At 36.2% G+C, this 26693-nt stretch overlaps 1 protein-coding gene across 1 annotated transcript in view; it reads left to right on the top strand.

Moving 5' to 3' along the window:
* Positions 1 to 26693, top strand: part of LOC129264753 (ral GTPase-activating protein subunit alpha-1-like) — a 98548-nt gene that overhangs the window by 6382 nt on the left and 65473 nt on the right. The window contains exons 3-17 of the mRNA XM_064102201.1: positions 4936 to 4993; positions 9387 to 9430; positions 10219 to 10402; positions 12106 to 12221; positions 12721 to 12859; positions 14285 to 14414; positions 14875 to 15142; positions 15339 to 15410; positions 17442 to 17675; positions 18835 to 18993; positions 19296 to 19462; positions 20520 to 20628; positions 21607 to 21729; positions 24440 to 24755; positions 24936 to 24986. Coding sequence (XP_063958271.1) covers positions 4936 to 4993; positions 9387 to 9430; positions 10219 to 10402; positions 12106 to 12221; positions 12721 to 12859; positions 14285 to 14414; positions 14875 to 15142; positions 15339 to 15410; positions 17442 to 17675; positions 18835 to 18993; positions 19296 to 19462; positions 20520 to 20628; positions 21607 to 21729; positions 24440 to 24755; positions 24936 to 24986 — 2170 coding nt within the window. The remainder of the gene's footprint in view (positions 1 to 4935; positions 4994 to 9386; positions 9431 to 10218; positions 10403 to 12105; positions 12222 to 12720; positions 12860 to 14284; positions 14415 to 14874; positions 15143 to 15338; positions 15411 to 17441; positions 17676 to 18834; positions 18994 to 19295; positions 19463 to 20519; positions 20629 to 21606; positions 21730 to 24439; positions 24756 to 24935; positions 24987 to 26693) is intronic.

The raw sequence follows: 26693 nt of genomic DNA, 5'->3' as shown, positions 1-26693 counted from the left end.
TACATGTTTACACTAAATAAATTTGAATTGAATCCACACAACTTTAGTTTTAATCGGCAGAACAGGATCTTTTTACAAATCATGAGTATTCTATGTGAAACGGGTTGAAATGAGGAATGTTTGCATGGTTATCTCAACTGAGGATGTCCCTGGTTGATTTTGAATCGGGATAAAATGAAGTGAGGAATTGATTTAATATATCTCAACTGAGGTCTTCCCGGTTGGTTGGTAAAATGTAAGAAAATGTCCCCAGAAGTAGGTCTCAAACTCAACATGTTTAGGCTGTATTACAAGAGTATGATGTTGAAAAGGTTATCAGGTAAACTCGGAATGATCTAAATTTCAAAGTAATTCTGCGCGGAGCGGTCATAGGGAAAAGTGGACGTAAAAAGACAGATGGATACACACACTATTTAGCCAAATTACAGTGTGGATGCTCTGCAGGTCTGAATGATACCTCTGTTTCAGTATATAGGTACTTGGGGACATGTACCTGTCACAGTTACTGGTAAATGAAAAGCATAGTGGCATAGACTCTGCTCATGATGGGAGGAAGACCTGTCTCCCACCCGCAGGGATCTTAGACGTATACATTGCTTCCTTACTTCTTTTAAAGATAAAGAAAATGGCTTCCCAAGTGTAAGGTGTTTTAATTTCACTTTTCTAAGCATCATACTGTAGTGGTTTTATTTAATAGAAGAAGATGGTCATTGCAAGGGGCTCTCTTTGCCTTGCATGGTTATTCTCAAGATTATTTTAAAGAGATGTTTTTTTACTTGATTGCTAAGAAAGCTTGAATACTTACAAGCAAGCAACCAGAGGACCAACTGCTTAAGGTCCTCTCCCGAGGGACCTGTAATGAGAATAAATGCCTTACCAAAGGGCACTAGAGCACCAAGTGGGAATCGAGCCCGGGTCAATGAGATCGGAATCCCCCGCTCTACTGAATGAGTTATCGCACCTCCTCTTTTATGTCCTAGTATAGAATGTAGGATCCATGTGTGGGGTAATGACATAATGGTGCTTGACTCAAACCAGTTCATGTACTTTACATTGGTAAGACAAAGTAATCTTTTATTAACTCTCTTTAAAGAAAGCCAATAACAAAGTAAATGTTAATGTACATGTAAATGGTAAATATTGCGACATGGATTGGGGGGGGGGGAGTTTCAGTAGTTCTTCTACTTCAATCAGGTGTGAATGAGGGTTCAAGCCCGGGGGGGCCACTTACATTGACGAGTTGATACTTTGCGCCACCAAAAAAACATGTAAAAAGATGTCTTTTTTAAGATAGGGCACGTTACGTACGTAACGTAATAAGGGTGTCAAAAACACTAAAATAATGAAATAAGGGTATCTATTTCGCTAGGAAAGCTACGTGTTTAGGGTCAAATTTGCGAGGGTATAAAAAAAGACTAAAATGTTTTATAAAGGATCTAATTTTTGCCCCGTCAACACTTCATGTTTAGGGTCCGATTTGTGTGAGGTGTGGGAGGTTGGGCCGGATACCAAAGGTAAAATCGACGTCTGTGACATAACTAAAATATCGCTGTACGTGTTTAGGGGTTCATTTTAGGGAATACTTGTCAAGGGTATCGTTTTGTTTCCAATACTTGTTAAAGGACAAGTCCACCCCAGCAAAAAGTTGATTTGAATAATAAGAGAAAAATCCAACAAGTATAACACCAACAATTTCATCAAAATCAGATGTAAAATAAGAAAGTTATGACATTTTAAAGTTTCGCTTAATTTCACAAAACAGTTATATGCACATCCTGTTCGGTATGCAAATGAGGGAACTGATGACATCACTCACTCACTATTTCTTTTGTATTTTATTATATGAAATATGAATTATTCTAATTTTCTCCTCATTGTCCTGTGAGACAAAGTTTTATTCCTCCCTGAAAATGTGGTATTACCATTGTTATAACATCTTATGGCTCAGTTAAGTTGGTCCTTAATGTCAAATTGGTGAAAATTGAAATATTGTATAATTGAAACAATAAAAAATAAAAGAAATAGTGAGTGATGGACATCATGGACTCTCTCATTTGCATGTTACTGAGTTGTGCATATGTATAACTGTTTTGTGAAAAATAAGCGACCTTAAAATGTCATAACTTTCTTATTTTACATCCGATTTTGATGAAATTTTCAGCACTATGCTAGTTTGATTTTTCTCTATTTATTCAAGTCATAATTTTCCTGGGGTGGACTTGACCTTTAAGGGTAGGGTTTCACACGCCAATACTTATAAGGGGTGCATTTTCAGAATATGGAAAATACTTGTTTAGGGTGCTTTTCGATACCCTATGGTCGTGAATGATATCCACCCGTCAATGGAAGTGGCCCCCGCGGGGGTTCAAGTTGAACATAATACAATGTATTGTAGGTAGAAAGGGAGAAAGAGGGAGGGAGAGAGAGGGTGTGTGGAGAGGGGGGGGGGGGGGTAGAGAGAAAAAGAATGAGAGAAAGATAGACAAATATGTTTGGAGGAAGAAAGAGAGTGAGGGAAAGAGAGAGATAGATGTTGGGATAGATGTTGTGGTTTGGATCTGGATAGATTTATGCTCAATAAATTAGACCTTCACATATTCTGGAACATAATGTAAACAAATGTGGGCCTAATCCTCCAACAGACCTGGTAAAGCTTGATAACCTGATTATTCATGTTCACATGGACTGCAGTACAGAGAACTGTACATGTACGTTATGAATATACATGTATTACATGCTTCTGAAATAATCTCTCTACATCATGTAAGCATTCAATGGAGGACACTATGATTATTCCCTGATCACTGCAGTTATTTACAACATTGTATAAATGTATATAATCTCAACTATATGTACAGTATTATGGTGTTGATAGAATAATAAAAAAAATGTTTTTGTGGATGCTATCAATGGGTGGGGTTGTGATTGGAGTGATAACCTTGTCACAGAATTATAGAAGAAAAGGTACATGTATTTCCCTTGTGGGTTGCCACCCTCTGTCAAAGACTGTATCCACACATGCTGGTTTGGAGACATATTCTGGAGCAGACACTCATTGAGTTCATATTTACCTTCAAACTATTATGATTGTTCATAAGAAATCAGGCAAATTTTCAATCAAGAATATTCAAGAACATGTATAGACTAGACATGGTCAGTATATGGTTAATTATTAATTCACTTAAATATTTTTCAAGGAAGCTTTCAAAAATCTACAAATGCTTTACTTTTTAGTAAATGCAATGAAAAGCACCTCTAGTGCTATTATATTTAGAAATGCAATGTTTTTATTTATGATGCTGCACACTTTACCCTGGATTTACATGTGTACATGTAACATGGCTACTCTGATCAGGTGCTAGAGTATTCAAGGAATTAATTCCGACATATGTACCTACCTATTAAGGGGAAGTTTGCCCTAAAGAAAAATTTGTTGTAAAAATAGCAGAAAAAATATTGGTGAAGGTTTTAGAAAAAATCCATTAAAGATTAAAAAAGTGATTAGAATTTTAAGTTTTGGATTTGTGATGTCATATGCAAGCAGCTTCCCCATATGTTTTGTTATGTAATATACATGTAAAATGCAAATATTTCAATTTTTTCTAATGGTTCATGTTGATTTTTTTTCTGTCCTGAATGAAGAGACCTAGTAATCACTTTTGCTGTTGGTCCGTTGGTCAGCTTTATAGTCCGTTGGTCTGTTCGAACATGGACCTACAATGTATGTACTACATGTACTCTCAGGTCCATGGTTCGAAAATGTTAAAGAAGTTTTTGTTCAACTTGCTCTCATTTCTTAATTTTTGCATCAATTATGTTCACACTTGGTACATATGATCCTTGGGTATTACCATATGTGACCCTTTGAGAATGATGGGGTCAAAGGTCATTTAGGGGTCAAAAGGTCAAATGATATGAGGTCATGTTCATCCTTTTTTGAAGTTTTAGTTCAACTTGCTCTCATTTCTTTATTTCTGCATACATTTTTATCACACTTGTTTGAAGTGATCATTTGGTAATACCACATGTATGTTGTTGAGAAAAGGTCAAGTTTTTTTCCAATTTGGTCTCATTTCTTTATTCTACATTAATTATGTTCACACTTGGTACTACAGCCAGGTACATACATGTACATATATATGATCCTTGGGTAAAACCACATTTGTGTCCATGAGGATAATAGTGTCAAAAGTCATCTACATGTACAGTAGGGGTTAAAGTCAAATGATATGAGGTCCTTTCCATCCTTTTTTCAAGTTTTTGTTCACCTTGCTCTCATTTCTTTATATATCTGCATCAATTGTGTTCATTGATCGGTACAAATGATCTTTTGGTGGATACCACTCGTGTGTTTTTGAGGATGATAAGGTCAAAGGTCAACTAGGGGTCAAAAAATCATTGCATGTTGTAATTATCACGAAATCAGGCAAGACTTGTGGTTCGTGAACCACCTTGTTTTCTTCTTTTTGTTTAGGAATAGTCATGAAATGATTTATCTATTGATATACTGAAGGTACAGTAAAACCCATTTTCATTTTTTTTTTAAATGACATTTCATTGATTGTTTACCATACAATACGTAGGAAAGCTGCTTGCATATGATGTCACAAATCAAATTATTATAATTTTAGTAACTTTTTTAATTCTTTAATAGATTTTCCTTGAACCTTCAGCAATATCTTTATCATTTTTTTGTTATTTTTACAATTAAACTTTTTGTCAGGGTGAACTTCCCACTACCAAAAGTTTCACTAGCTTGTTGAATTGACAGTGTTTACAGCCTCATCCTTCCAAAAATCATTCCTCTACAGATGTGAGTGCTTCAAGGAATGGACCTGTTTATCTATGCATGTTTTGACCTTTTGATTTTTACATTGGCCTGTGAACTACTTTCTTTTTCTTTTTGTAGATAAAGTTTTGTATTTTATCTTTCAGAAAATCTTCCTGTTTTTACCAGAGTTGATTCACTCCAGATGGCAGTTCCACAGTATAGGTGAGTGAAGAAGAATATAATGTGCCTCTTTCCCTCTCCCACCCACTCCTTTCCCCCCAAAAAAATGAATAAAAAGGTTGAGGGAAGGGAAATGGAGAAGACTTCTAATTTAGTATGAAACAAATGAAGGACAGAGAGAGAGTGAGAGGGGGAGGGGAGATACATGTAGACATAGAGACACAAAGATGCATTATGAAATACAATTTCCCCCATGAATGAAAAAAAATGTTAAAAAAACAATTAGGAAATTATGCAGGCATTCTCTATGATCATATATCTATACACCTAACATGACAAATACATGTAAATGTGGAAACTCTAGAAACTAGGTACTGTAAATGTTCATGATACATGCAAGTTTCTCTTTCATACCCTGTATGTATTTGCATTTTGCAGTCATGTACTGGAGTACAAATGTACATGTATCTTTGATACATCATATATTTATCAAGCCTCTTGAAAAGTCTTAGGAATGAGAGAACTTCATTTTAACCTTGCATGAAAAAGTTTATATCATGGAAGTCCTAGTTCTCTCAGAGAGTAAAATGATTTTTGCCTTCCATTCCAAATGAGATATTTTGGAAGATGGCCGAGGGGTCATACATGTACGTACATGTATAATGTATTTATTTTGATTATTACTATTTTACAAGTGTATGTTCAGAAAGGGAACTCCTTGTAAATCTGACCGCAGCATATTCTTTGCTGGTACATAATTACTGGTTATCACCTGTGTTGAAATGCAATACATACCAGTATTCAGGAATGGAAGAAAATTAACATCTTGAGTGGGATTTGACTGGAAGTCAGTGATGACTTTTAGTCTGACTAATTCAAGAATGTGTCATGTTTTTGCTGCTATTTAGCAGCTCTAGGAATGTCGGCACATCTAAATATATCAAGAATGAATCAGAATTCTGTTGACACATCAACCCATGTGTAGTAGACAGACATGAATGATGACTCCATTTATCATACATATACGCTCTTTAACTCTTCAGAATGTAAAACTTACCAGTATGAATTCATTTGAGATGGGTTTTTTTAATCGAAAGGGCACACACCCCTCAATTTGTGAGTTTTCAAATTTGGCAAAGGGGTGGGGGTATACATTTAGGGTATGTACTCAAATTCTGTTGTGCCTGGATCGCTGAAGCTGCTATGCAAAATGGAACCTAATTTTTTAATGTCATTTTCACCTCAAGGTGTTGGCTTACTTATAGTTACTGTAGTTCTCTTAATTTACACATGTATGTGAAAAATTTCCCCTTTTTGCACTTTGCTGTACGTACATACATGTAGCAACATTTGAGGTGGATGAAAAGTTTGGTCTTTAATCCAGTGGTAAAATACTATTACATGTAGGCCTACATGCACACCTCCATTTATTTCCTACCCTGCCTACATGTATATTTTGTTTATTCTTAGAACTAATTCCTGTCCCTTCTTTACATGTTTTGTAAATCTTGTTTTCAAGATGATTTTTGTCCAGGGGAGTGTTTCATTAAAGGGCTTGTCCAGACAAAACGTCCGACAAGTCCAGTTTTATCTGACAGTTACCATACTAAAGGTGGTTCATGGCCAATCAAAATTAAGGAAAGTTGTCAGATCTGACTTGTCGGACAAATATCTTGATGAAAGGCTCCCCAGGGCTGCTAAATCTTAGAATCTTTTCTTGAAACCTAGTTGATCTTTGGTCTCGCATGATCGGGTGTTCAATATTTTGAAAAAAAAACTCATTTTTTGTTCATATTTACTAGAGCTATACATGTATTTTGTAGACGCCCACTCTCTTATCAGATCCCCTCAGGTGTCTCGTTTAATCTTAAGGGTCACCACATCTGCATTCAAAGATATGACAAGCCTTTTGGAAATCAATATATCATGCAATACAATAAACTGTTATGGTGTTCAGGCATTGTCTGATAGAATCTTTGCTATTTTGATTATGCAGACATGATCATGTGCAATGTAGATGTAATTATAGTAATGTCAGATTTGAATGGGGGGGGGGGGGGTGAAAATTAAAAGAATAAAGTACTTTCAATGAACTCAATCCATTTTTTTCATTCGCTGATGGCATCCTTCACAATGAAAGGGGGGGGGGGGGATTGGTCACAAAGGGTTATGGGACTTAAAATTAAAGATGCTTTTTATGAATTCCATCAGTCATATCAGGGAAATGTTCCAGGTGTGTGTTTCATAAAGCTGTTCGTAAGATAAGAGCGACTGTAAGAACGACCGGTGATCCTATCTTTTGGTAAATGCTATACACCATTGGCGATAGTTAAGCACGTAAGAAAGGTTCACCAGTCGTTCTTAAAGTCGCTCTTAACTTACGAACAGCTTTATGAAATGGCCCCCTGGATTCACAGTGAAGGGTAATCCAGCCTGAATAATAAAAGAAAGTTGAAATGAAAATGTTATGAAATTAAGATTCATTTATTGATCATCAACCTAAAGTATTTTACTCATCTCTGCCTATTCATAACACTGGATATCTATTTTACTTATAAGCATTATTCTTCAAACCGACATATTTTTTTTAAATAAAAAAACATCTGAAGAAAACATTTGAATATTGATAAGGAATGTCTTTGAGTTTGATAAATATATAGAAATTTGACTGTGCCCCTACATGTAAACAGCAACTTTGATTCAGATAATAATGCAATTGAAAATGGAAGAATATATATGGCCTTTTCTAAATATTGCATTTTTGTATGTTTGGTTTGAGTTGTATGAGTTCTCGGGTATGGCTTAATCTCCCGTGTAACTAGGCTACATGTAGAAGGTGTACACTATGCTTGATATACATGTATACATGTACAGGGTATTGGTTGCACACCTGCCTGTATCTTGTATTGCTAGATCTATGTTAATGAATGATGATAACCCACTGTTTCTTGAGAATACTGGCTCTATCACACGCTAGAAGGCATGCTGTGGAACCCAGGTCACTCACTGGTATGACCAGCTAGCCGGCTTCTATTTACACTTGATGGCACTTGAGATTAATGCTATGGCAATATTGTACGGATGTACATGTACATATAAAATGTATGGTTTGGTTTGTGTATGTTGTATGATTAGTTATGAAAGATACTACATGTAGGGCCCTGTCGTACAAAGAGTTACAATTGATCCAATCAACCTTTAATATGGAAATCCATCAATATCATAATTTTTTCGACAGGAAATTTGCACAACAGAGAGAAGTACACTGAATTTTTTTTAAGAAAAAAAAAGTGAATGCACATACATGTATAAATATTTTGAACAAACATGCAGTTTAGACGTTGCTGGCTTTCCATAGTTTTGGTTGAATGAATCAGTCACAACTCTTTGTAAGGCAGGCCCAGGTATCCTGTATAATTTTATGTCAGAGAGATATTGTCAGTTTTGTTTTGTTCATTCCTAGCAAGGCATGTCTACATGTGTAATATATATTGGTATCATGAAACAGGAGAAAATGATCAATTTCAATGAATTTCATGGCATCCATCTAATTAATGAATAATGTGTCTTATTGTTGAATTTCTCTTTTTCTAGATTACAGTAGGCAAGTATTGAATTTGATGGAGAATTGGGAAGGGTTTGATCTCTTGATTATTGTATAAAAAGAAACAATACAGTATTAATAAACAATTGATATGAAAAAAAACCACATGAATATACATGTACACCGTTAAAATGTTACATGTACGTATGTATGTTCTCGGTCACGCATGAACATGTAAACTGTATTTGTTTATCAAAAGAAGATATAATTATTGACACTGATTGTTGTCATTTGTACTATTAATCAGTTTTAATTTGTTGTTTTCGTCTTTTCATTTGATAAAATAGGTTAGACAAATTTGCATCTCATAATGTCTGTAATCTTGCTTGTACAAGAAATTGAAATAATTGTCTGATCATGGTACAAGACTGAAATGTTGTTGAAGTTGCCGGCTTTCCATAGTTGTGGTTGATTGGATCAATTGTATCTCTTTGTAGATTAGTTCTTTAACATTGTTTAGACTCTGGTAAAGCATTGTTTGTAACACAGTTTTCAGAACCTACATTTATGTATCTTTACTTTGTATACACCTCATGTTGGTGCTTGCAATGACAGATGTGGATCCCATTTCTCTTTTTCTTATTTGAAAATTTAAACAAAATATTGATTCAATTTGTTGTGAAGTTTTTGTGTGTTACTGTACTACATGTACAGTATGAGAATTGCATTTACATTTACACTGTACACAGCATACTGGAGTACATGTACATAAGGGTGTTGCAACATTCCTTTTGAGTGAATTCAGGCATTTAATGGTGTTAATGATTAATTCATTCTAAAAATGGCATTTATAGAACAATATTTGGTTATTTTTTTTCTCTAAATTTGCAGGACGGGTTATGCAGAAACTTCTTCATGTTGGCAATGGATTGAAGGTAATTTAATGTGGCATACATAGTTAAGTGTCACCATGTAAACATCTCAAAATGGATAAAATAGAAAAAGAGGGATGGAAGAGTGGAGTAATTTATGAAGTAAATGGAAAGAGGGAGTGGAGATGGAGGGATAGGGGGGGGGGTGAGAGAGGTGGAAGTAGAGGGTAAGGAAAGGGGTAGGTAGTGATGAAGAGAAGAATATGAGGGAGAAGAGAGGGAAGTGAACCAAGGAAATGACTGAAAAGGATGTAAGGAGAGAGGGGGGTAGAAGATTGAGGGAGGTGGGATGGAAGGATGGGAGAGATAATTGACATACATGTACATACATCTACATGTAGATAGACTCTAGATGGAAGGGAGGAGGGAGTGGAGAAAAACATATGGAGGGAGAGGAGAGGATAGAAGTGGAGCTGATGAGGATCTAGGAGGAGAGAGAAGATTAATTGAGAGAAGATGGAGAGATAGTAAGAGGAAAAGGGATAGATAGAGAGGAGGGGAAATGAGGAAGAGCTAGGACGAGGATAGAGAGGGGGTGGGATTGAGGGGAAGGAGTGAAAATATACTGGGTAGATTGAGGGAGGCGAAAGAGGGAGACAGAAGGAGGGGAGGGTAGGGTAGGGTAGAAAAGATGGAGAAGAGCGGGAGAGGAAAGTTTAAAAATGGGGAAGAGGGGGGATGGGAGTTTGAAAAGAAAGATGAAAAAGCAGCAAGGTAAAGGGTTGGGTATGGGAGAAGGAGGAAGATAAAGAAAAGGAAGCACAATTATCTTCATATTTTCTTTCCTGCAGCATCGGATGGATGGGATGAGACTGTTTCTCCTCTGGTTCCAGATCCTGCAGGAGAATGCTTCAGAGGAATGTTACCTGATGTATGCAACCTTAGTTCCGGGATTCCCGGTTCCTTCAGGGATCTATGGTAGTAGCCTTGAGCATGTCATGACACACAACTCCAAGACATCACCTAACCTTGACAGTAAGTGTGGCCTAGTCTGGGGCAGATCTATCTGGCTTTGAAACAATAATTTGGAAGGGCTCAGCATTCTGCACAAATAGTTTGGCCCATGGGATGGTCCTGTATCTAACTGGCTGGATCTGCCACTGTTTTGTATTTTTCTTTTATGGGAGAAGGCTCTTATACTACATGTATTGTACAAGACACACGGCTTTTAAAGATCCTCACAGTAAGAATGGGTAATAAGAATTACTATAGCTGCATTGACTTGGTTTCAAACCTGGTTTGCTGAGTTACAAGACTACTTCTCTACCAAATGAGAAATTGTACATCATGTAATTGCATACATTACTGGCCGATTCTGAAATTGAGATCATAGCACAGAGCCATGGGAATGAATAATGTGGAGTTAGGGAAAGGGCTGGAAATGATGTTTGCTAACCCTGACATGCATACATACATGTAAAATTTAACCCCCAAAATGGAAATATGTTGGTCATGAGATAATAAGATCAATTCCAAAATAAGTATATGCTACAAAATGTAGCTTACAAATATTGGACACTCAAGGAATTTTATGAGAAAAGGGTGAAGAGTGAAATAATGGCAGGAAGTTATTGTAAATCTTGCAATATGCAGATTAGGAAAGCAGGATGGATGTCACGATGCAAATGAAGATGTTTTTCAGCATCAACAAATTGAAAAAAAAAGTTGGGCTGATCATGAAATAAAACGACCTATGGAAATATGGTTTACAATACTCTAAATCTAATTTGATAGTATAGGGCTACTATTATTAAAAGCCTATGGGAATTGTGTGGTTCCAGTCAAAGCCTGTGGAATTGGGTAAAATAGGTTAATCTACATTCTACATAATATGGATTAAAGAAGTAGAACATCCTAATCCTATATCCTAAACCTACTGAATTATGTCAAACCATAATCCAGTATACAGACAGTGAGGATTGGAACAGTTGTTGCACTTATGGATTTTGCATTACTAATGATTTACTACTAGTGCGAAAAATATCTGATTAACCATGTTATGATACCTGCATATAGGCATATATGTATATTATATCACTTTGAATTTTATAAGCAAACATCAGTGTTGCTATGCAGTCAAAATATCAAGCAAACCATATAATCCAACAATATTGGAAAGCTTTGTTCAACGGTCAAGCCCCTATCAATTCACATAACTTGATGTAAGTAGTTCTACATATATGTTTCTCTGTTTAGAGAATGAATTATTCAATGAGGATACCGGTACATGTATAAACATATTCAGATATTCAAATTTTATTGTCAAGCTCAAATAAAATAAAATTACATTGGCATAAAAATCATATCCCGGCTGTTGGTATACAAAGAACAATATATAAAATATAATAATTACAAAAATAGTATTATAATATTCATATATATATTCATATTCATATAGTATCATAATATCAATGAGTGAAAGAAAAAAAAAGCGAAAGTGATCAATATATAAATAATTGATTATATAAGTGAATATATGGACAAATTACCAAATTAAGAAATATTTGATAGGTAAATAACAAAATGATAAAAAAATTAAATGAAAGAATTATGTGCCTTTTTCTTAGGAGGAAGAAAGAAATGCATTTCAAGAACAAGTATCTGATTATGGTTTGACATATCTGCCCTTGAAATGCACATTGAGACAATCTTTGTTTATATCCATCTCTTTTCACTAGGTCCTGTACTAGAGGTGGAGATTAACCCTATTGTCCCTGCTCAGCCTGGAGAGAAACCAACAGAAAACCTCACCAAACTACTCCTAGAAAGCTTACTCAAATACACAGTTACACAGGTACGTAAAGAGAGGACACACATTGGCCCCATCATACGTACCCCACCTCACACTAATTAGATATGCCAAGTTGATTCCCTTCCCTGACATAGGATGGTTAACGTATGCAGTGTGCTTAGTACTTATGGAAGAACCAGAACTATCAAGGTTTCAAAATGACTGATATGACATCTCATATGGCATGTATCTACATGAAAACTTTCAATTTGGCCATATGTCTTAGAAGTGAGACTAGCAATGGATGAAGGTGTACTGGTGTAGTGGTATAATTGGAGATTTTCACTAATTGAAAATTTGGTTGTATTGGTTATATGAACAGTTTGAAAATAGTCCCTTCCCTTGATTACATAAACCTAAAGATATATTGCTCAAGAAGGATGCATATTTACCATTCAAAACGGGACAAAACTTTGATGCGTTTTTCTCTGAATTGCATTTTTGTGCCAGCAAGAGCTATTCAATGGGCAATGATTATACGATGTATGTTTTTATCTTGTAGGTTCCTCGAGTGGAATGGTCTGATGCAAGCACAAAGGATGAAGCATTTATCTTCCTACTGGAAAACTTCAAGAGATTCTACTTGCCACATATATTCCCTGAATTTCTTCATAGCACCAGTCTCTATAGTCCAATACTAGGTACTTTATTATTTTACTTCTTTCAAGATGAGAGGATTACTTGACATGCTGGGGATACATTTTCATCAGAGATGATTTTACCTATTTTAGAATTACTGAAGTTGTGGGTACATTTGAATAAGATATCTACTTCTTTTAGGCTAACACAATTACTTGGGATGGTGGGGGTGGAATATTTTTATCAGGGGTGGTCATTTTACTTCAGGATGATATGATTGATGGGGTTTGGGGTACATTTGAATAAATATATACTTCTTTTAGGCTAACAGGATTACGTGAGATGACGGGGGCAGAACATCTTTGTCAGGGATGGTCATTTAACATCAGGATGATATAATTACTACTGGTGTTGCGGGTACATTTGAGTCGGATATTATTTTGCTTATTTTAGGATAATCAGGGATATGTAAATATTTGATTTAAAAAGAAAATTATATATATCATTCTGATATGTTTGTTTATGTCTGTGTCTGACCTTCAACATCCAACCTGAAAGAAGTGGCCAAAGCTTGAACAACTAACCTCTGAATTAATTCCTCCCCCCCCCCACTTCCATGTATCTTGAATTAAAGGTGCATGCCACAATGCCCAGTTGGAGAAGGGGAGATATACTTGTATTTGAATCACAAATGTCTAATTTGTCTGATTTTAGTCATTAGGGAATTTTATTATGCACGAAGGCATATTCTAGTATTTTTTATCATCTATTATCAGTTCAAAACTAATATTTACATGCCCCTGTCTTTCCATCTTTCTGTCTCAATGACCAAATTGGTTTCTGTACGATAAATTATAAAAATTCTGGACAAATGTTTTTTACACCAAAGAACTCAGAAATGCTTATTGATCACAGCAAGTGGGGCATATGTGATCTTGTTAGGGTTTGATTTGATAAAGTTTTAAGAGAGGGCCTGGTTTTATGATAATCAAAGTGCATGTGTATATGAAAAAAAAGTTTTGTATTTGCTAATTTTGTTTCATTCTTCCAGAAACATTCGAATGTGTGGAAGAGCCGTGGTGTAGTGGTTCTGACTCCCGCCTTGTAAACAGAGGGTCGTGTGTTCGAATCCCACCGCGGTCTAGCGTCCTTTGGCAAGGGGTTAATCCACACTTTGCCACTCTCGACCCAGGTGCTAAATGGGTACCCGGTAGGATGCGAAAGATATTGTATGTTTGAAGTTGCCAGCGCCATAATGAGGCTGCGATGAATGCAAGGAATGCTCCCCAGGGAGTGGAAATTGTGCACTTTTCGTGCGGGATTGAAATGAATCCAATGACCGGGGTAATAATATGCTGTAACGCGCTTTGGGCCATTCTGGGAAAAGCGCTTTATAAAAATTGGCTATTAATGTGTACTGTGAAAATTTCTATCAAACTTTTATGCTATTTTTTTTCTCTCTCTCTTACTACCTGATTGCTTTGCAGAAATTCCCCAGGCCCGAAGCACCATGAATAGTGTAGGGTCTAGTTACACCAACAACCTGGCTGCCTGTCGGGTCAGTGTGGTCAACTGGGTGGTCAGTTTCATCACCACGCACAAGGCAAGCAAGTCAAGGTATGTTTGAAAAAGAGATAAGTTTGCAATGCAGTTCATGGTTTTTATTGTCTCGCCTGCATAGCAGAAGTGGGACATAGGCACTGCTTTCACCCACTGATTGTCAAGCACTGTTTTTCACACTTGTTCATTCATTAATTTTTTTTAATGAGTGATGTGTGTCGCACCTTTTGACTATGTTCTGGGTTAGCAAGCCAAGGATTTATCTCAGTTAGATTTTTTTTCTTTCTGTATTTGAATTCCATTATGTAATGAGATATAATAGGTTGCTTGTTATTTTCAATTCAATTTGGATCTGTCTTTTGAAACTGATCCTCTTGTCATTAAAGGAGCCTTTCATGGAAAGTATGTTCACTGACTCATTTTCTCTCAGCCTATCATATGCAAGGATTTGCACTACCTTACATACCGTTCATCTTTCATGAAATTCTTCCCTGCTCATTTTCATCTCCCTTCTCAGTAGCATATTCGCCGACAAGCCAGAGCTCAACACCAAGGACTCCCTAGAGCGCAAACTTGACACCATCCTGCTGAAAGAGGGCGGTGACTCGTCCAACTCGTCGTCGACGACCATCAGTCCCAACTCCACCCTGTCTATGAGCACAAGTACCATCTCTCTAGCCCTACCCATGCAGGATGACCTGGAGACCTCTGGGCGTGAGCTGGTCCAAAGGGTTCTCTACTCCACCAGGGACAATATCAACTTTGTTCAAGAAGTCCTCAGACAGGTATTTTTCTTATTTATATCACTCTTGTAAATTGCCCGTCTGTGTTCAGTGTGAAAATCATGTATATTGCAAAAGAGGTATTGATAAAGCTAATTAGAATTTCTACCCTTTCATCATTTCTATGATCGGAGAGGCATAATTTTGACCATGCTTATCTAATTTTGTTAATTTTGTTTGAATTTGTTCTTATTCCAAGGGTTTTCTCCTTCCTATGAGTGAATCTAAAGCTGTGAAGCTATCCCTGAAGGTATACAACGAATGGATTCAGGTAAGAATTGGAAATTTAGTCGGATCCTAAAGTGCTTTTAGAACATAATTTATGAGACCTTTTTTTTTTAAATCGTTGGATTACTTTGTCCTTCTTTTAAAAGACCGCAAATTTATCCACTTTCATCTCTCATAAAATCACAGACACAATAAGCTCTTGCATTAAAACTTGCACATAACACTGAACGGGATGTTTTAATTAGTATGGCAACTTTGGGGGTAAATTGATGACTTCCATGAAAAGGCTATTTAGTAGATAATCCTCTTTTTGTTACCTTTTCACAATAGTGGGAAAGTCAGATCACTAAAGCTTCAACTTAACAATGCTAATGTGAATTCAACTATGAGAATCATTGTGATGTATTAATTTTTTTGTGGAGGATCATTCTATATACATGTATGTAAAGAGCTTTACTATGCATGTGATACATGATATACATTGGTGCTCAAAATTTAGTGAACCCCACCAGAAAATGAACATAAGTTTTCAGCTTCTGCTAATTGTGAAGTGAGGAGATAAAATAGTACATTCAATAAAGTTTGTTTCTCTGGGCTCACCGAACATTGTAGTGTTGTCTACATTCAACATTCAAGTATGAAGGAGTGCATTTTGTAGTGGTGCTCACTAACTTTTGAGCACCACTGTATGTAATGTATTCATGAAGCTTAACAAAAGAAATAGTAGCCTGCTATTAAAAAGAATTGTACTGTTGAGTGATTTCACAAACCACCTCAGATATAAATCATTCTGATTACGCAAGTCAGAAACTCTGTAAAGTATTTACTAACATATTATACATGGAGCTTGTTGAATTAAAATTGTGTTTTATCTAGCGCTGTAGGCATATTAAGGTGAACTGAATTATACCTACCGTTTGAAGTCAAATTTTGTTTTCAATTTAAAACCACTTTTTGATTTAAGCCCAAGATGAAGCAAAAATATCGAAGGAAACTTTTTGGTAAAATTGATTAAGTCTGACATAAAGTATATTACAGCAATTGATATTAAATTTCACAGATAATAAATGAAAATATGCATTATTTGTAATACAAAACTCTTTTTGATTGAAGAGAATTTGATAACTTTTGCATCATCTCAGGTGAAAAAAAAGTGGGAATAGTTTTTACTGAAAACCAATTGGATTTTAAGGTGAGATAATCTTTTTCAAAGTAATTGAAATAATGAACATTAATTTGATCTCGGAAACATCAAATATATCTGATTGGGACATTAATGCACATATGGAGTTAATTCCAAATTATTGTACAAAGTATGGTATGTTTTATATATTTATTCATGTTTTATTTATTACAAATAATAAAATAAGGTGGAAGGTAGTTCGGTTCAGTTATAAAAACAGCTTTACCATGGAGCCTTCCACCTTTATAAAGAGATATATAACATATACATGATCATTAATACAAATGAAAATTAACATAGAGTAAAACAAAAATTATAATCTATAAAATTAACATTAAACACATAAAAAACAAGCAAACAAATTAACAAAAAGAAACAAAGAAGGAAGGAATACCAGAACAGAGTTTATGTTATGATAAGTATTTAGCCAATAGATAGAGAATTGAAAAGGGAGTTTATTGAATAGGGAGCTTGCTTATAAGAGAAGGATCTTCTTTTGAATTCAGTTTTAGGAAATGGAATGTCAAGGAGAGAATTTAGTGTGTAGCGGGTGCAATATTTAATAGTGCAGCGAATACATCCAATTGTATGTGATATCTTAGTACTTATATGTTTTATATGCACATCAGTTGTGAGTCAAGTATAACCCAAGATATTTCATTTTTCATCGTACATCAAATAAATGAAAATGCTATATGCAATATAAATACCAATGTGTGGACCTGTTTTTTTTTCAATTTTTTTATTTTTAAATACACTGGAGGTTGTTACCTGACAGTTTGATTGTGAATTGGTTATTCTCTATTTTTCTTTTTGCATGTTGATTTATCCTACCTGATATCATTACCGAGATTTGATAAATGACCTATGAGATTCATTAATGTCTCTTAGAACTCGATGGTCAAGCCTGTTTTCATGGAGGAACCGGAGGAGGGAGAGGAGGCGAGCCGGGAGAACAATGTCAAGAGGTTGGAACATCCACCCTCTCTGACCAATCAAATCAGTTCTATCCTTGAAGGTTCGCAAGAAGGTGGGATGTTGCAAGAGGGTGGGGTCTGTGAGATTGACAGTCCATCCTCAGAGTCAGCTGATAAGACATTTGCAGGGTGCTTACCAGTAGTTGAGGTGAGTTCTGGTGCCTGTTTCATAAAAGACTGGAAGTTATTGTAACTTTGCCATTATGGCAACTACCATTATGGCAACTACCATGGTAACAGGGCTCAGCAGCCAATCATAATCAAGGTTACCATAGTAGTTGCCATAATGGCAAAATTTACAACAGTTGTAACTCTTTATGAAATGGGCCACTTGTGCCTGTTTCATAAAAGATTGGAAGTTGTTGTAACTTTGTAATTATGGCAACTACCATGGTAACAAGGCTCAGAAGCCAGTCACAATCATAGGCGGCGGAAGCGGGGGGGACGTGTCCCCCCCTAAATTTGAGGTGGGGGAACGATCCCCCCCTAAATTTTTTGTTGATGACCTTTTTTTTTTTTTTTTTTTTTTTTTGCTTGTCAAAATGTTTTGTCGGTCCCCCCTAAAAATTTTGGTTGATATATAACTTTTTTTTTTTTTGCTTGTCAAAAAATTTTGGTGGTCCCCCCTAAATTGTTTGGCTTCCACCGCCAATGGTCACAATCAAGGATTCCATGGTAGGTACAATAACAGCAGTTACCCATGTGTTATTGGAATCCCACAATGATGAACATCTCCTGTTTATGGTGATTTGTGCCATGTGTTTGGGCTGGTATTCAGTGGTGCATGAACTTTCTGCCTAGACAGAGCTTAGCAGGGGAGCTATTGTGTGTTAAAAATGGTTCAGCCTTCCTACAGTAGCTTTATCTGATGAGAGCTTACCTGCAACACTGATTTTATTATTATGTTTTCAGACTGTTTTCCATGCATTGTATAAGTAAGATGTAAAGGATCAACTGCAGTACAGATAAATATATGGTTTCTACTTCAATCGATATGTCTATTGTTTTCTGCTGCATTTATATAGGTTACAATTATTTTTTAATACACACAAAAAAGTAGTTATAAAATTTTTGCCATTGAATCTTAGGTGTAATAATTACTATTCTGAGCAAGATTTTTCAAGTGGTAAATCAATGAACATTCCCACTATAAAGATACATGTATGAAGGAGGATTCCCATTATGAGAAGAATGTTTGAAATGATGATAGCCCCAAATGTGCTCATAAAACAGTCAACGAGATGGAGAATCAAAGAAATTTAGATAACCCCGAAAGATAAGTAACGACCGCGTGTTCTCTGTTTCAGAATGAGACCAGAGGTCCACCTTTGGTGAAGAGCCCATCAGTGTCTTCCGATGGAACCAAGGCTAAACGTAGTAATTCTTATATTGGTGCAATCAATCAGGCCATCAGAGATGACATGAACAAGTGCAATGTAGGTGCAGGACTTCAGAGAGTAGTCCAGGTACGTACTACAATATTGTCACGTCAGTGCAGAAATTTCCCTTGCACCACATTTTTATTCTATGTTGAATAAGGGTTAAGTCTAGAGTAGCACTGTATTAAACCAGACAGGATGTGAAGACTAGAAGCAAGGGGTGAGGCTTCAAGTCTTCACAATTTATCTACTTTACAGTCATACAAATTGTAAACTGGTGGAAAGGCCTCATTACACCCAATAGTGTGCAATCAATTGACAATTTGAAAGAACAGTTCTGATTAATAAATGTCCTATTACATAGAACACTGTGTTTTTATTTTTTCCAGGTATTCATCACCAATTCCTCCAATGTGTTCCTACTGGAGCCAGGGGGAGGGTCATCGGGTGCCCCAGACCCCACCCGGCCCATCAGAGATCAAGTGGACATCTGTAGGAGGGTTCTTGGCAGCTACAGACATATAGTCATGAATGTCAAGTTGGAGAAAACCACCTGGTAAGACAACTAATTTCTATACATTTTTTTATCTACACATCATTCAGTGCAGGGTTTTATTTATTAAAAGGGGTGATTTATCCTCATGTTTGTTGCTTATGTGTGCTATTTAATCTTTTGTTGTTGAGGGAGGGAGTGAATTACTGTTTACCCTCAGATGCTTTGGGAGCTGTGTGAGACCTTCATGCATATTATTTCCATAGCAGCAGTCACCAGTGCAGGTTGACCAATCAAAACCAAAGATTTTTGCTGAAGTTGCCTGTAAATGGCAGCTTTTTGTTGCTGACAATTTCCATGAAATGGTGCTCTGAGATATAGTATTGGTTTCCCCCTCCCCCAATAAACCATGGTCACACTGCTTGAACTTTGTTGGAGCGTTCCTTGAACGGTAGGGAGAGGGGGTCGAATTTCGACAACGCTTGTCACCGCGCACAAAATGGGGGAAAAAAAATTGAAAACACGGGCATTGCCTTAGCGGTGCACCGCTGAGGCCGGCGTTGCTTTAACGGTAGCGAGCAGTGACACCTCCATACCAACGCCAAACCAAAGTTCATCACCGCAGTCGATCGCTGCTTCAGCGCCCGACACTGTTCCAGCAACCTCTTGTCCGTTTTTAAAACGCTTATAACTGCTCCAACAAAGTTTGTGCAACGTTTAATCACTGCAGCGGTGGTCCAGCCTTCAAGATTTCTGCATTGGCCAGGCTGAACCAAGTGTCCACGAACTTGCGTCTGGCGGTGCCAGACTTTGACTGAGCGTTGTTGGATCGGTGGTGAACATTGTCGGAGCGGAAAATTGCCCCCTCCTCACCGCTCGCAATATTTTGTGCAGCTTAAAACTTTTGGAGCGTTAGGATGGACCATCAGTGGTGGCCGAGCGTATATGGCGTTGCCTTAACGGTGGCCAACTTGTGTTAAACGGTGGTGAATGGTAGCAAGCGGTGATGACTTTTTTCACTGCTCCAGGACCGCTCCAGCAAAGTTCTGGCGGTGTGACCACTACTTTAACTTGATGATTATTTGACATGTTCTATATTACTATTATTGTTTTTTTTTAGGGAGCAGCTTCTGATGGTTTTACTCCGAGTAACAGAGAGTATCTTGGGAGGTACCCCCAGTAAACCCCGTCTTGCCTTAGGCCAACAGTTGGCACATATACTCTTTCAAGTAAGTGCCTTAGTATATTACTAGTAGCCTCGTAATACCCTTAACCTCACAGCCAGTCAAATATCATCTACCAAATTGAACAATTCTATTTGTGTAATCTGCTATCATTTTGTTGATATACTGTTGCATTTGACTAACATTGGCAAATGTCGTTTTTATCAATGACATCTCAAAATGATTTATTTTTAATAGTTGTATGTTCTTATTTGATTTATTGTGCATTTAAATTTTCATTTTGCTGTTGCTTGTTGAAAATATTTATTTACTTAGTAGTTCCTCTGTTTACTATTATAAAATGCTGATGCTTTATTCTTATCTAGTGAATAATTGGGGCCCGTTTTACAAAGAGTTGCGATTGGTCCGATCAATAGCAACTATGGAAAACCAGCAACGTCAACATCTAAAATACATGTTTGTTTAAATTTTTTTCTAGAAATGACGTATATTCAGACATTCACTATACTTTCGTAACAATTTAGTATGCTTCTCTTGTTTTCAAAGGACATTGTTCAAATTTCCTGAAGAAAAATTATGACATTGATGGATTTCCATATACTTACAATTGATCGGATCAATTGTAAATCTTTGTAAAACGGGGCCCAGAAATACACCATTCTTCTTGCAAACAACATGGTTTAATGTGATAATGCAACTATAGTATATTACATATGCTCAGAATTAGGTTATTATAGATCAATTCATTCATAAAGTAACTTAAGTGCTTAGATCCAGATGGGGCATTATGGGAAACCTATCAATCATAAATCATAATGGTTTCCCTAAATCGATCCTATGTCTTGCAGTTATTTTCAAATTTGCAATTTATTGCAGATCTGCTTATCGCAACAAGGAGTGAAAACTTTTCCTTGAGCTAAAACTGACCTATCAATTGTTCATTGCTGCAGAAATTTGCAATTGATTACAACTATTTTCTTGCAATACCCCTAACTATGAGTTTGTTATTCCTCCTTGGTAAAGACCTTGATAGTCACTTGGATCAAAGCCAACCTTGAGATCCAGGTGTCCACTAGCCTTTGGGAAGACTTCCTCAGAGTCCTATCATCACTCACTCACTGGGAAGAACTCATCAAGGAGTGGTCTGTAAGTACCTCTTTGTCTATTCTTCATCACAACATTATCAGGTTTCATTGTATAGCAAAATTAACTTAGTTGCCAATATATTTTTTCTTAAATTTGCTAAAATCAATAAGTAGGGGAAGGCGGGGTAAGTTGAGCATAGGGGCAAGTTGAGCCACCAACCCCAGGCCAATATTGAATGAGTCAGACATTATGGTGGTGTCATGTATTGATGACCCATTACATAACCCTTAACCCCACCACATTGTTTTCAACTTTGAAACAAAAGTATTTTTTTAGAGGGAAAAATGCAAATTTCAGCCAAAAAAGTAAAAAAGGGTGTGAAATAGATCAGTGCTTTTTACCCAAACATGTCTTTAAATATAATAAAGAAATAAGAACAATATTGTTAGTCCAGGTATGGATTCTCATTCTTGTCATAGTCTTTTACATGATGGATGCATAAGAAATGTGTGGATGTGAAAATATCGCGTGAAGTTCGGACTGGTGTAGTTTGAGCCAGCCAACATGGGACAAGTCGAGCCATGGTAATTCATATATGTTAATATTTGATAAAAAACAAACAAACCATAAAAAGCCATTGATATGCAGGCAGAAAGGAGCAAATTCACATGACATTTCTTTTACTTCTAGAGGATGTTAGTATTTATAGAAAATTAGCAAGTGAAAAGACTTTAATTAAAAAATTGACATGCTGGTTCTTCCCGCATACATTTTGTACATAGTTTTTGTGGCTCAAATTACCCAAGAAGGTGGCACAACTTACCCCACAGATGGGGCAAGTTGAGCCATTTGACATCGTTTTTGTCTCACCTGCGAAGCAGAGTGAGACTATAGGCGCCGCTTTTCCGACGACGGCGGCGACGGCTGCGTCAACACCAAATCTTTACCAAAGGATAAGTTTTTGAAATGGCAGCATAACTTAGAAAGTATATGGACCTAGTTCATGAAACTTGGCCATAAGGTTAATCAAGTATTACTGAACATCCTGCCTGAGTTTTGAGTCACATGACCAAGGTCAAAGGTCATTTAGGGTCAATGAACTTAGACCATGTTGGGGGAATCAACATCAAAATCTTAACCTAAGGTTAAGTTTTTGAAATGTCATCATAACTTAGAAAATATATGGACCTAGTTCATGAAACTTGGACATAAGTTTAATCAAGTATTGCTGAACATCCTTTAGTCACATGGCCAAATTGGGGGTAGTTTGTTGAATTATAATCATAACTTTAAAAGTTTATGGATCTGATCCATGAAACTTGGACATAAGAGTAATCAAGTATCACTGAACATCCTGTGCAAATTTCAGGTCACATGACCATGGTCAAAGGTCAATGAACTTTGGCCATTTTGGGGGTATCTGTTGAATTACCATCATAACTTTGAAAGTTTATGGATCTGATTCTTGAAACTTGGACATAAGAGTAATCAAGTATCACTGAACATCCTGTGCAAGTTTCAGGTCACATGACCAAGGTCAAAGGTCATTTAAGGTCAATAAACTTTGGCCATGTTGGGGGTATTTGTTGAATTACCATCATAACTCTGTAAGTGTATTGGTCTAGTTCATAAAACTTGGACATAAGAGTAATCAAGTATCACTGAACATCCTGTTAGAGTTTCAGGTCACATGACCAAGGTCAAAGGTCAATGGACTTTGGCCATGTTGGGTGTACCGTATTTGTTGAATAACCATCATATCTCTGAAAGTGTATGGATCTAGTTCATAAAACTTGGATATAAGAGTAATCAAGTGTCATTGAACATCTCATGTGAGTTTTAGGTCACATGACCAAAGTCAAAGGTCATTTAAGGTCATTGAACTTTGGCCATTTTGAAGGTAATTATTAGATTGCTGTCATAACTTTCAAAGTTTATAGATTTAGTTTATAAAATGTGGATATAGGGGTAATCAGATATCACTGACAAGTTTTAGGTCACATGATTAAGGTCAAATGTCAATGAACGTAGTATTTTATCATTATATGAATGGTGTTTTTTTGTGAATAATTATTTTATAGTTGTTTTCAAAGTCAGCACTGCTGCTTTATTGAATCACGCGATGCAGGTGAGACTGCCAGAGGCGCTCCACTTGTTTTCAAAGGTCACAATGAATTTCAGTGTTGGGGTAGAAAGTTATATATAGGTGAAAAATATTTCCAAACAATCAAATTTAAAGGTAAGGTTCTTATTTCTACAATATTATTAGTCTTTATCAATTCTAACATGCAAAATGCAAAACGTGTCACAACTTACCCCGCCTTCCCCTATAGAGAATTGCCAAGGGGGGATTTTATTAATTTGTACATTTCAAACAAGGTTTGTATGAATAGTTACGACTTATTTCTGATTGAATTTAATGGCTGATAATGCACAGGATGAGAATATGTGACTTTGTAAGACCAATTTTGAAATTAAAAATCTGTTTCTGAAACTTGTGGTATTATAGAATGTACCTAAGCATATTGTTTGAGTGGCAAGGGCGTTGAATTTAAATGAAATGTGCATCATTCAAGAACTGGTTATTATATGTATTTATTATTAACTGCTGTCTAGTAATGCATTACCTATTACCATGTTTCTAAAAGTATACTAAACTGAGGGCAAACATGTCATTGATACTAAAGATGACTATTAGAAACTTCTTTTGAATAATCCTTTTGGGCATATTCTGTTTTCAATTCATTTCTCCTCTATCTCTATGTTTCAGAGAACCATGGAGACCCTGACCAGAGTACTTGCCAGACGGGTCTATCACCTAGACCTGAGCAACCTACCCCTGGACAAGCTCTCAGAGCAGAAGCAGAAACGGTTGCTGGGCAAAGGGCGCCAACCGTCCCTCCAGGCTGTGGACCTCATGAAGAAGGGGATGCATGAGCGATCCTTCTCCAGGGGGTGGAGCCGGTGCGACTCCACCTCGCCTAACAGCATGGAGGAGCTGGAGCGGAAGCGGAACAAGATGAACACCATCGGAAGCCAGAGTGATCTCTCTAGGATCAGAGAGATGAGGCAGACTGAGAAAGATGGTAAGTGATAGGACACATTGTGATTATTACATTATTAGATTTTTTGTCAAAAGATGCAGATTATATATTTTGTTTTGAAATCTGGTTTTAAAACATGGTTTAAATTAAAGCTTCAAAATAATGTCCTTCAGAGAAACCATTTAAGAGTAATCTCTTTCGGCATATTTCCTGCTTTTTCAGGCGGGGCAATTGCGCATCTCATTTTGCAAGGCTTGTCCTTTGAGGAAGATGGTAAGAGATGGTAATTTTAGGGACAAATTTAATGTATTATGAGAACTAAGGAATATGGGTCTTTAACAAGGTTTTGAAATGTGGTTTTGAAACAAGATTAGAATAAGATATATCTTCTGAGCATGCATCTATTTCTTTTTGACTTAGCCTTTGGTGATCTCATTCTCTAGAGCTTGTCACTTGGTAAAAGGTCAAACTGAGCACTGACTGTGACATCAATTGAACTATCTTGTGGATTTATATGTTCATGTGTTAAAAATTGTACAAAGTACAAAAGAAAGTGTTTGGAATCGCTTTGCAATGTGTGCATATAGAAATCTTGTTTCAAAATCATGTTTTTATTTTAAGTGACACCCTTGCAAGTAAACTAACATTTGGTTCTACATAAACCAGTTCATAATAGGTTTTATAATCTCTTTAATTTCTCCCTGAGCTATTTTATAAAGAAATCACTTTATCATGGGATTATGGTTTTGTATTTGTTTTTCTAATAAAGTTTGTTATTCCTTCCCACCCTCCCTTTTGTAAATTTGTCTTATTATTATCTTATAGAAGCTCAATGGTCATAATTAAAATCAACCTTATGCTCTTGAAACTTTGTTGTATTGTTAACAGTACAGACTTTAAAGAGTGAAATCAGCAAATAAGGTTTTACTTCAGCACAAATTCAGGATTAGGACTAGTGTCCTAATTGGTGAATGGGTCAGTTTGTGAGGAAACAAATTCATTTTTCTTACATTGTCACCCAACCACCTATATCAACTGAGAGCATGGTTTTTTCAACCCCTGACTCACATAGTTTTGTGTTCAGGTGCAATAGGCCATGTACAAATATACAATTGTTGTGTTTTAGTAATGTTAATAATGATAATGATGATAATATTGATAATAATAGAATTAATGATACATAACATTTTTAAGCATACTTTCCATCTTAATAAGATGACCAAACCAAAAAATGCATTTTGTGACTGTATGATTATAAACAATATTTAAGAAATAAAATTGCGATTTGTCATTTAGCTGGGATTTTTTTTTTCCGTAAACCATTACAAATTGCAGTGTGATTTATGCTTCATTCAAAGGCCAAGAACGCCTCAATATCAAGTACTTTGAATGAATAGGGAACAATCAACAAACATTCATAACAAGGAAAATCTCATCACTATCAATATCACTGTATTATGCTGAGTAGTATGGTGCAGTGATATTCTTAACTTGAGTAATATGCTCAAGAGTGAGGATGATATCACACATACATTCAATTCCTTGTGTGTATGTTTTTATATGAAATGTTGATATTTCCAATGATGTAATTAAGGTGTGACTCCTCATGGATCCTGTAATATCGTTGTTTTTGTATCTCCTTTTAGAAACAGTGGAGATTTCTTCTATATTATATCTGTACAAAATAAAGTAGTTTAAAACTCATATTGGAAATATTTAGGGAAAGTGAATATGCGACATACTGACTAATCCATTTACATACTGACCATGCTATCACTGTTTACAGATTTCTGCAGAACTTGGGACTGCGGTAACTTTCCTTTCCATGTTACATTAATTTTTTTCATAAATTTTTCTCTAACCACGGCACCTTTAACACAAAGGTAAGCGATTAATCGCTAATTTGAAAGAATAATTTTCATTGTTTCCTTGTCCGTCTACTAAGCAAAGTGCGCATGCAACGATGATCTTGATGGGCCT

The sequence above is a fragment of the Lytechinus pictus genome, chromosome 7, assembly GCF_037042905.1.
Source record: "Lytechinus pictus isolate F3 Inbred chromosome 7, Lp3.0, whole genome shotgun sequence".
In the NCBI taxonomy this organism is placed as follows: Eukaryota; Metazoa; Echinodermata; class Echinoidea; order Temnopleuroida; family Toxopneustidae; genus Lytechinus; species Lytechinus pictus.
This window is presented reverse-complemented; position numbering and strand designations above follow the sequence as displayed.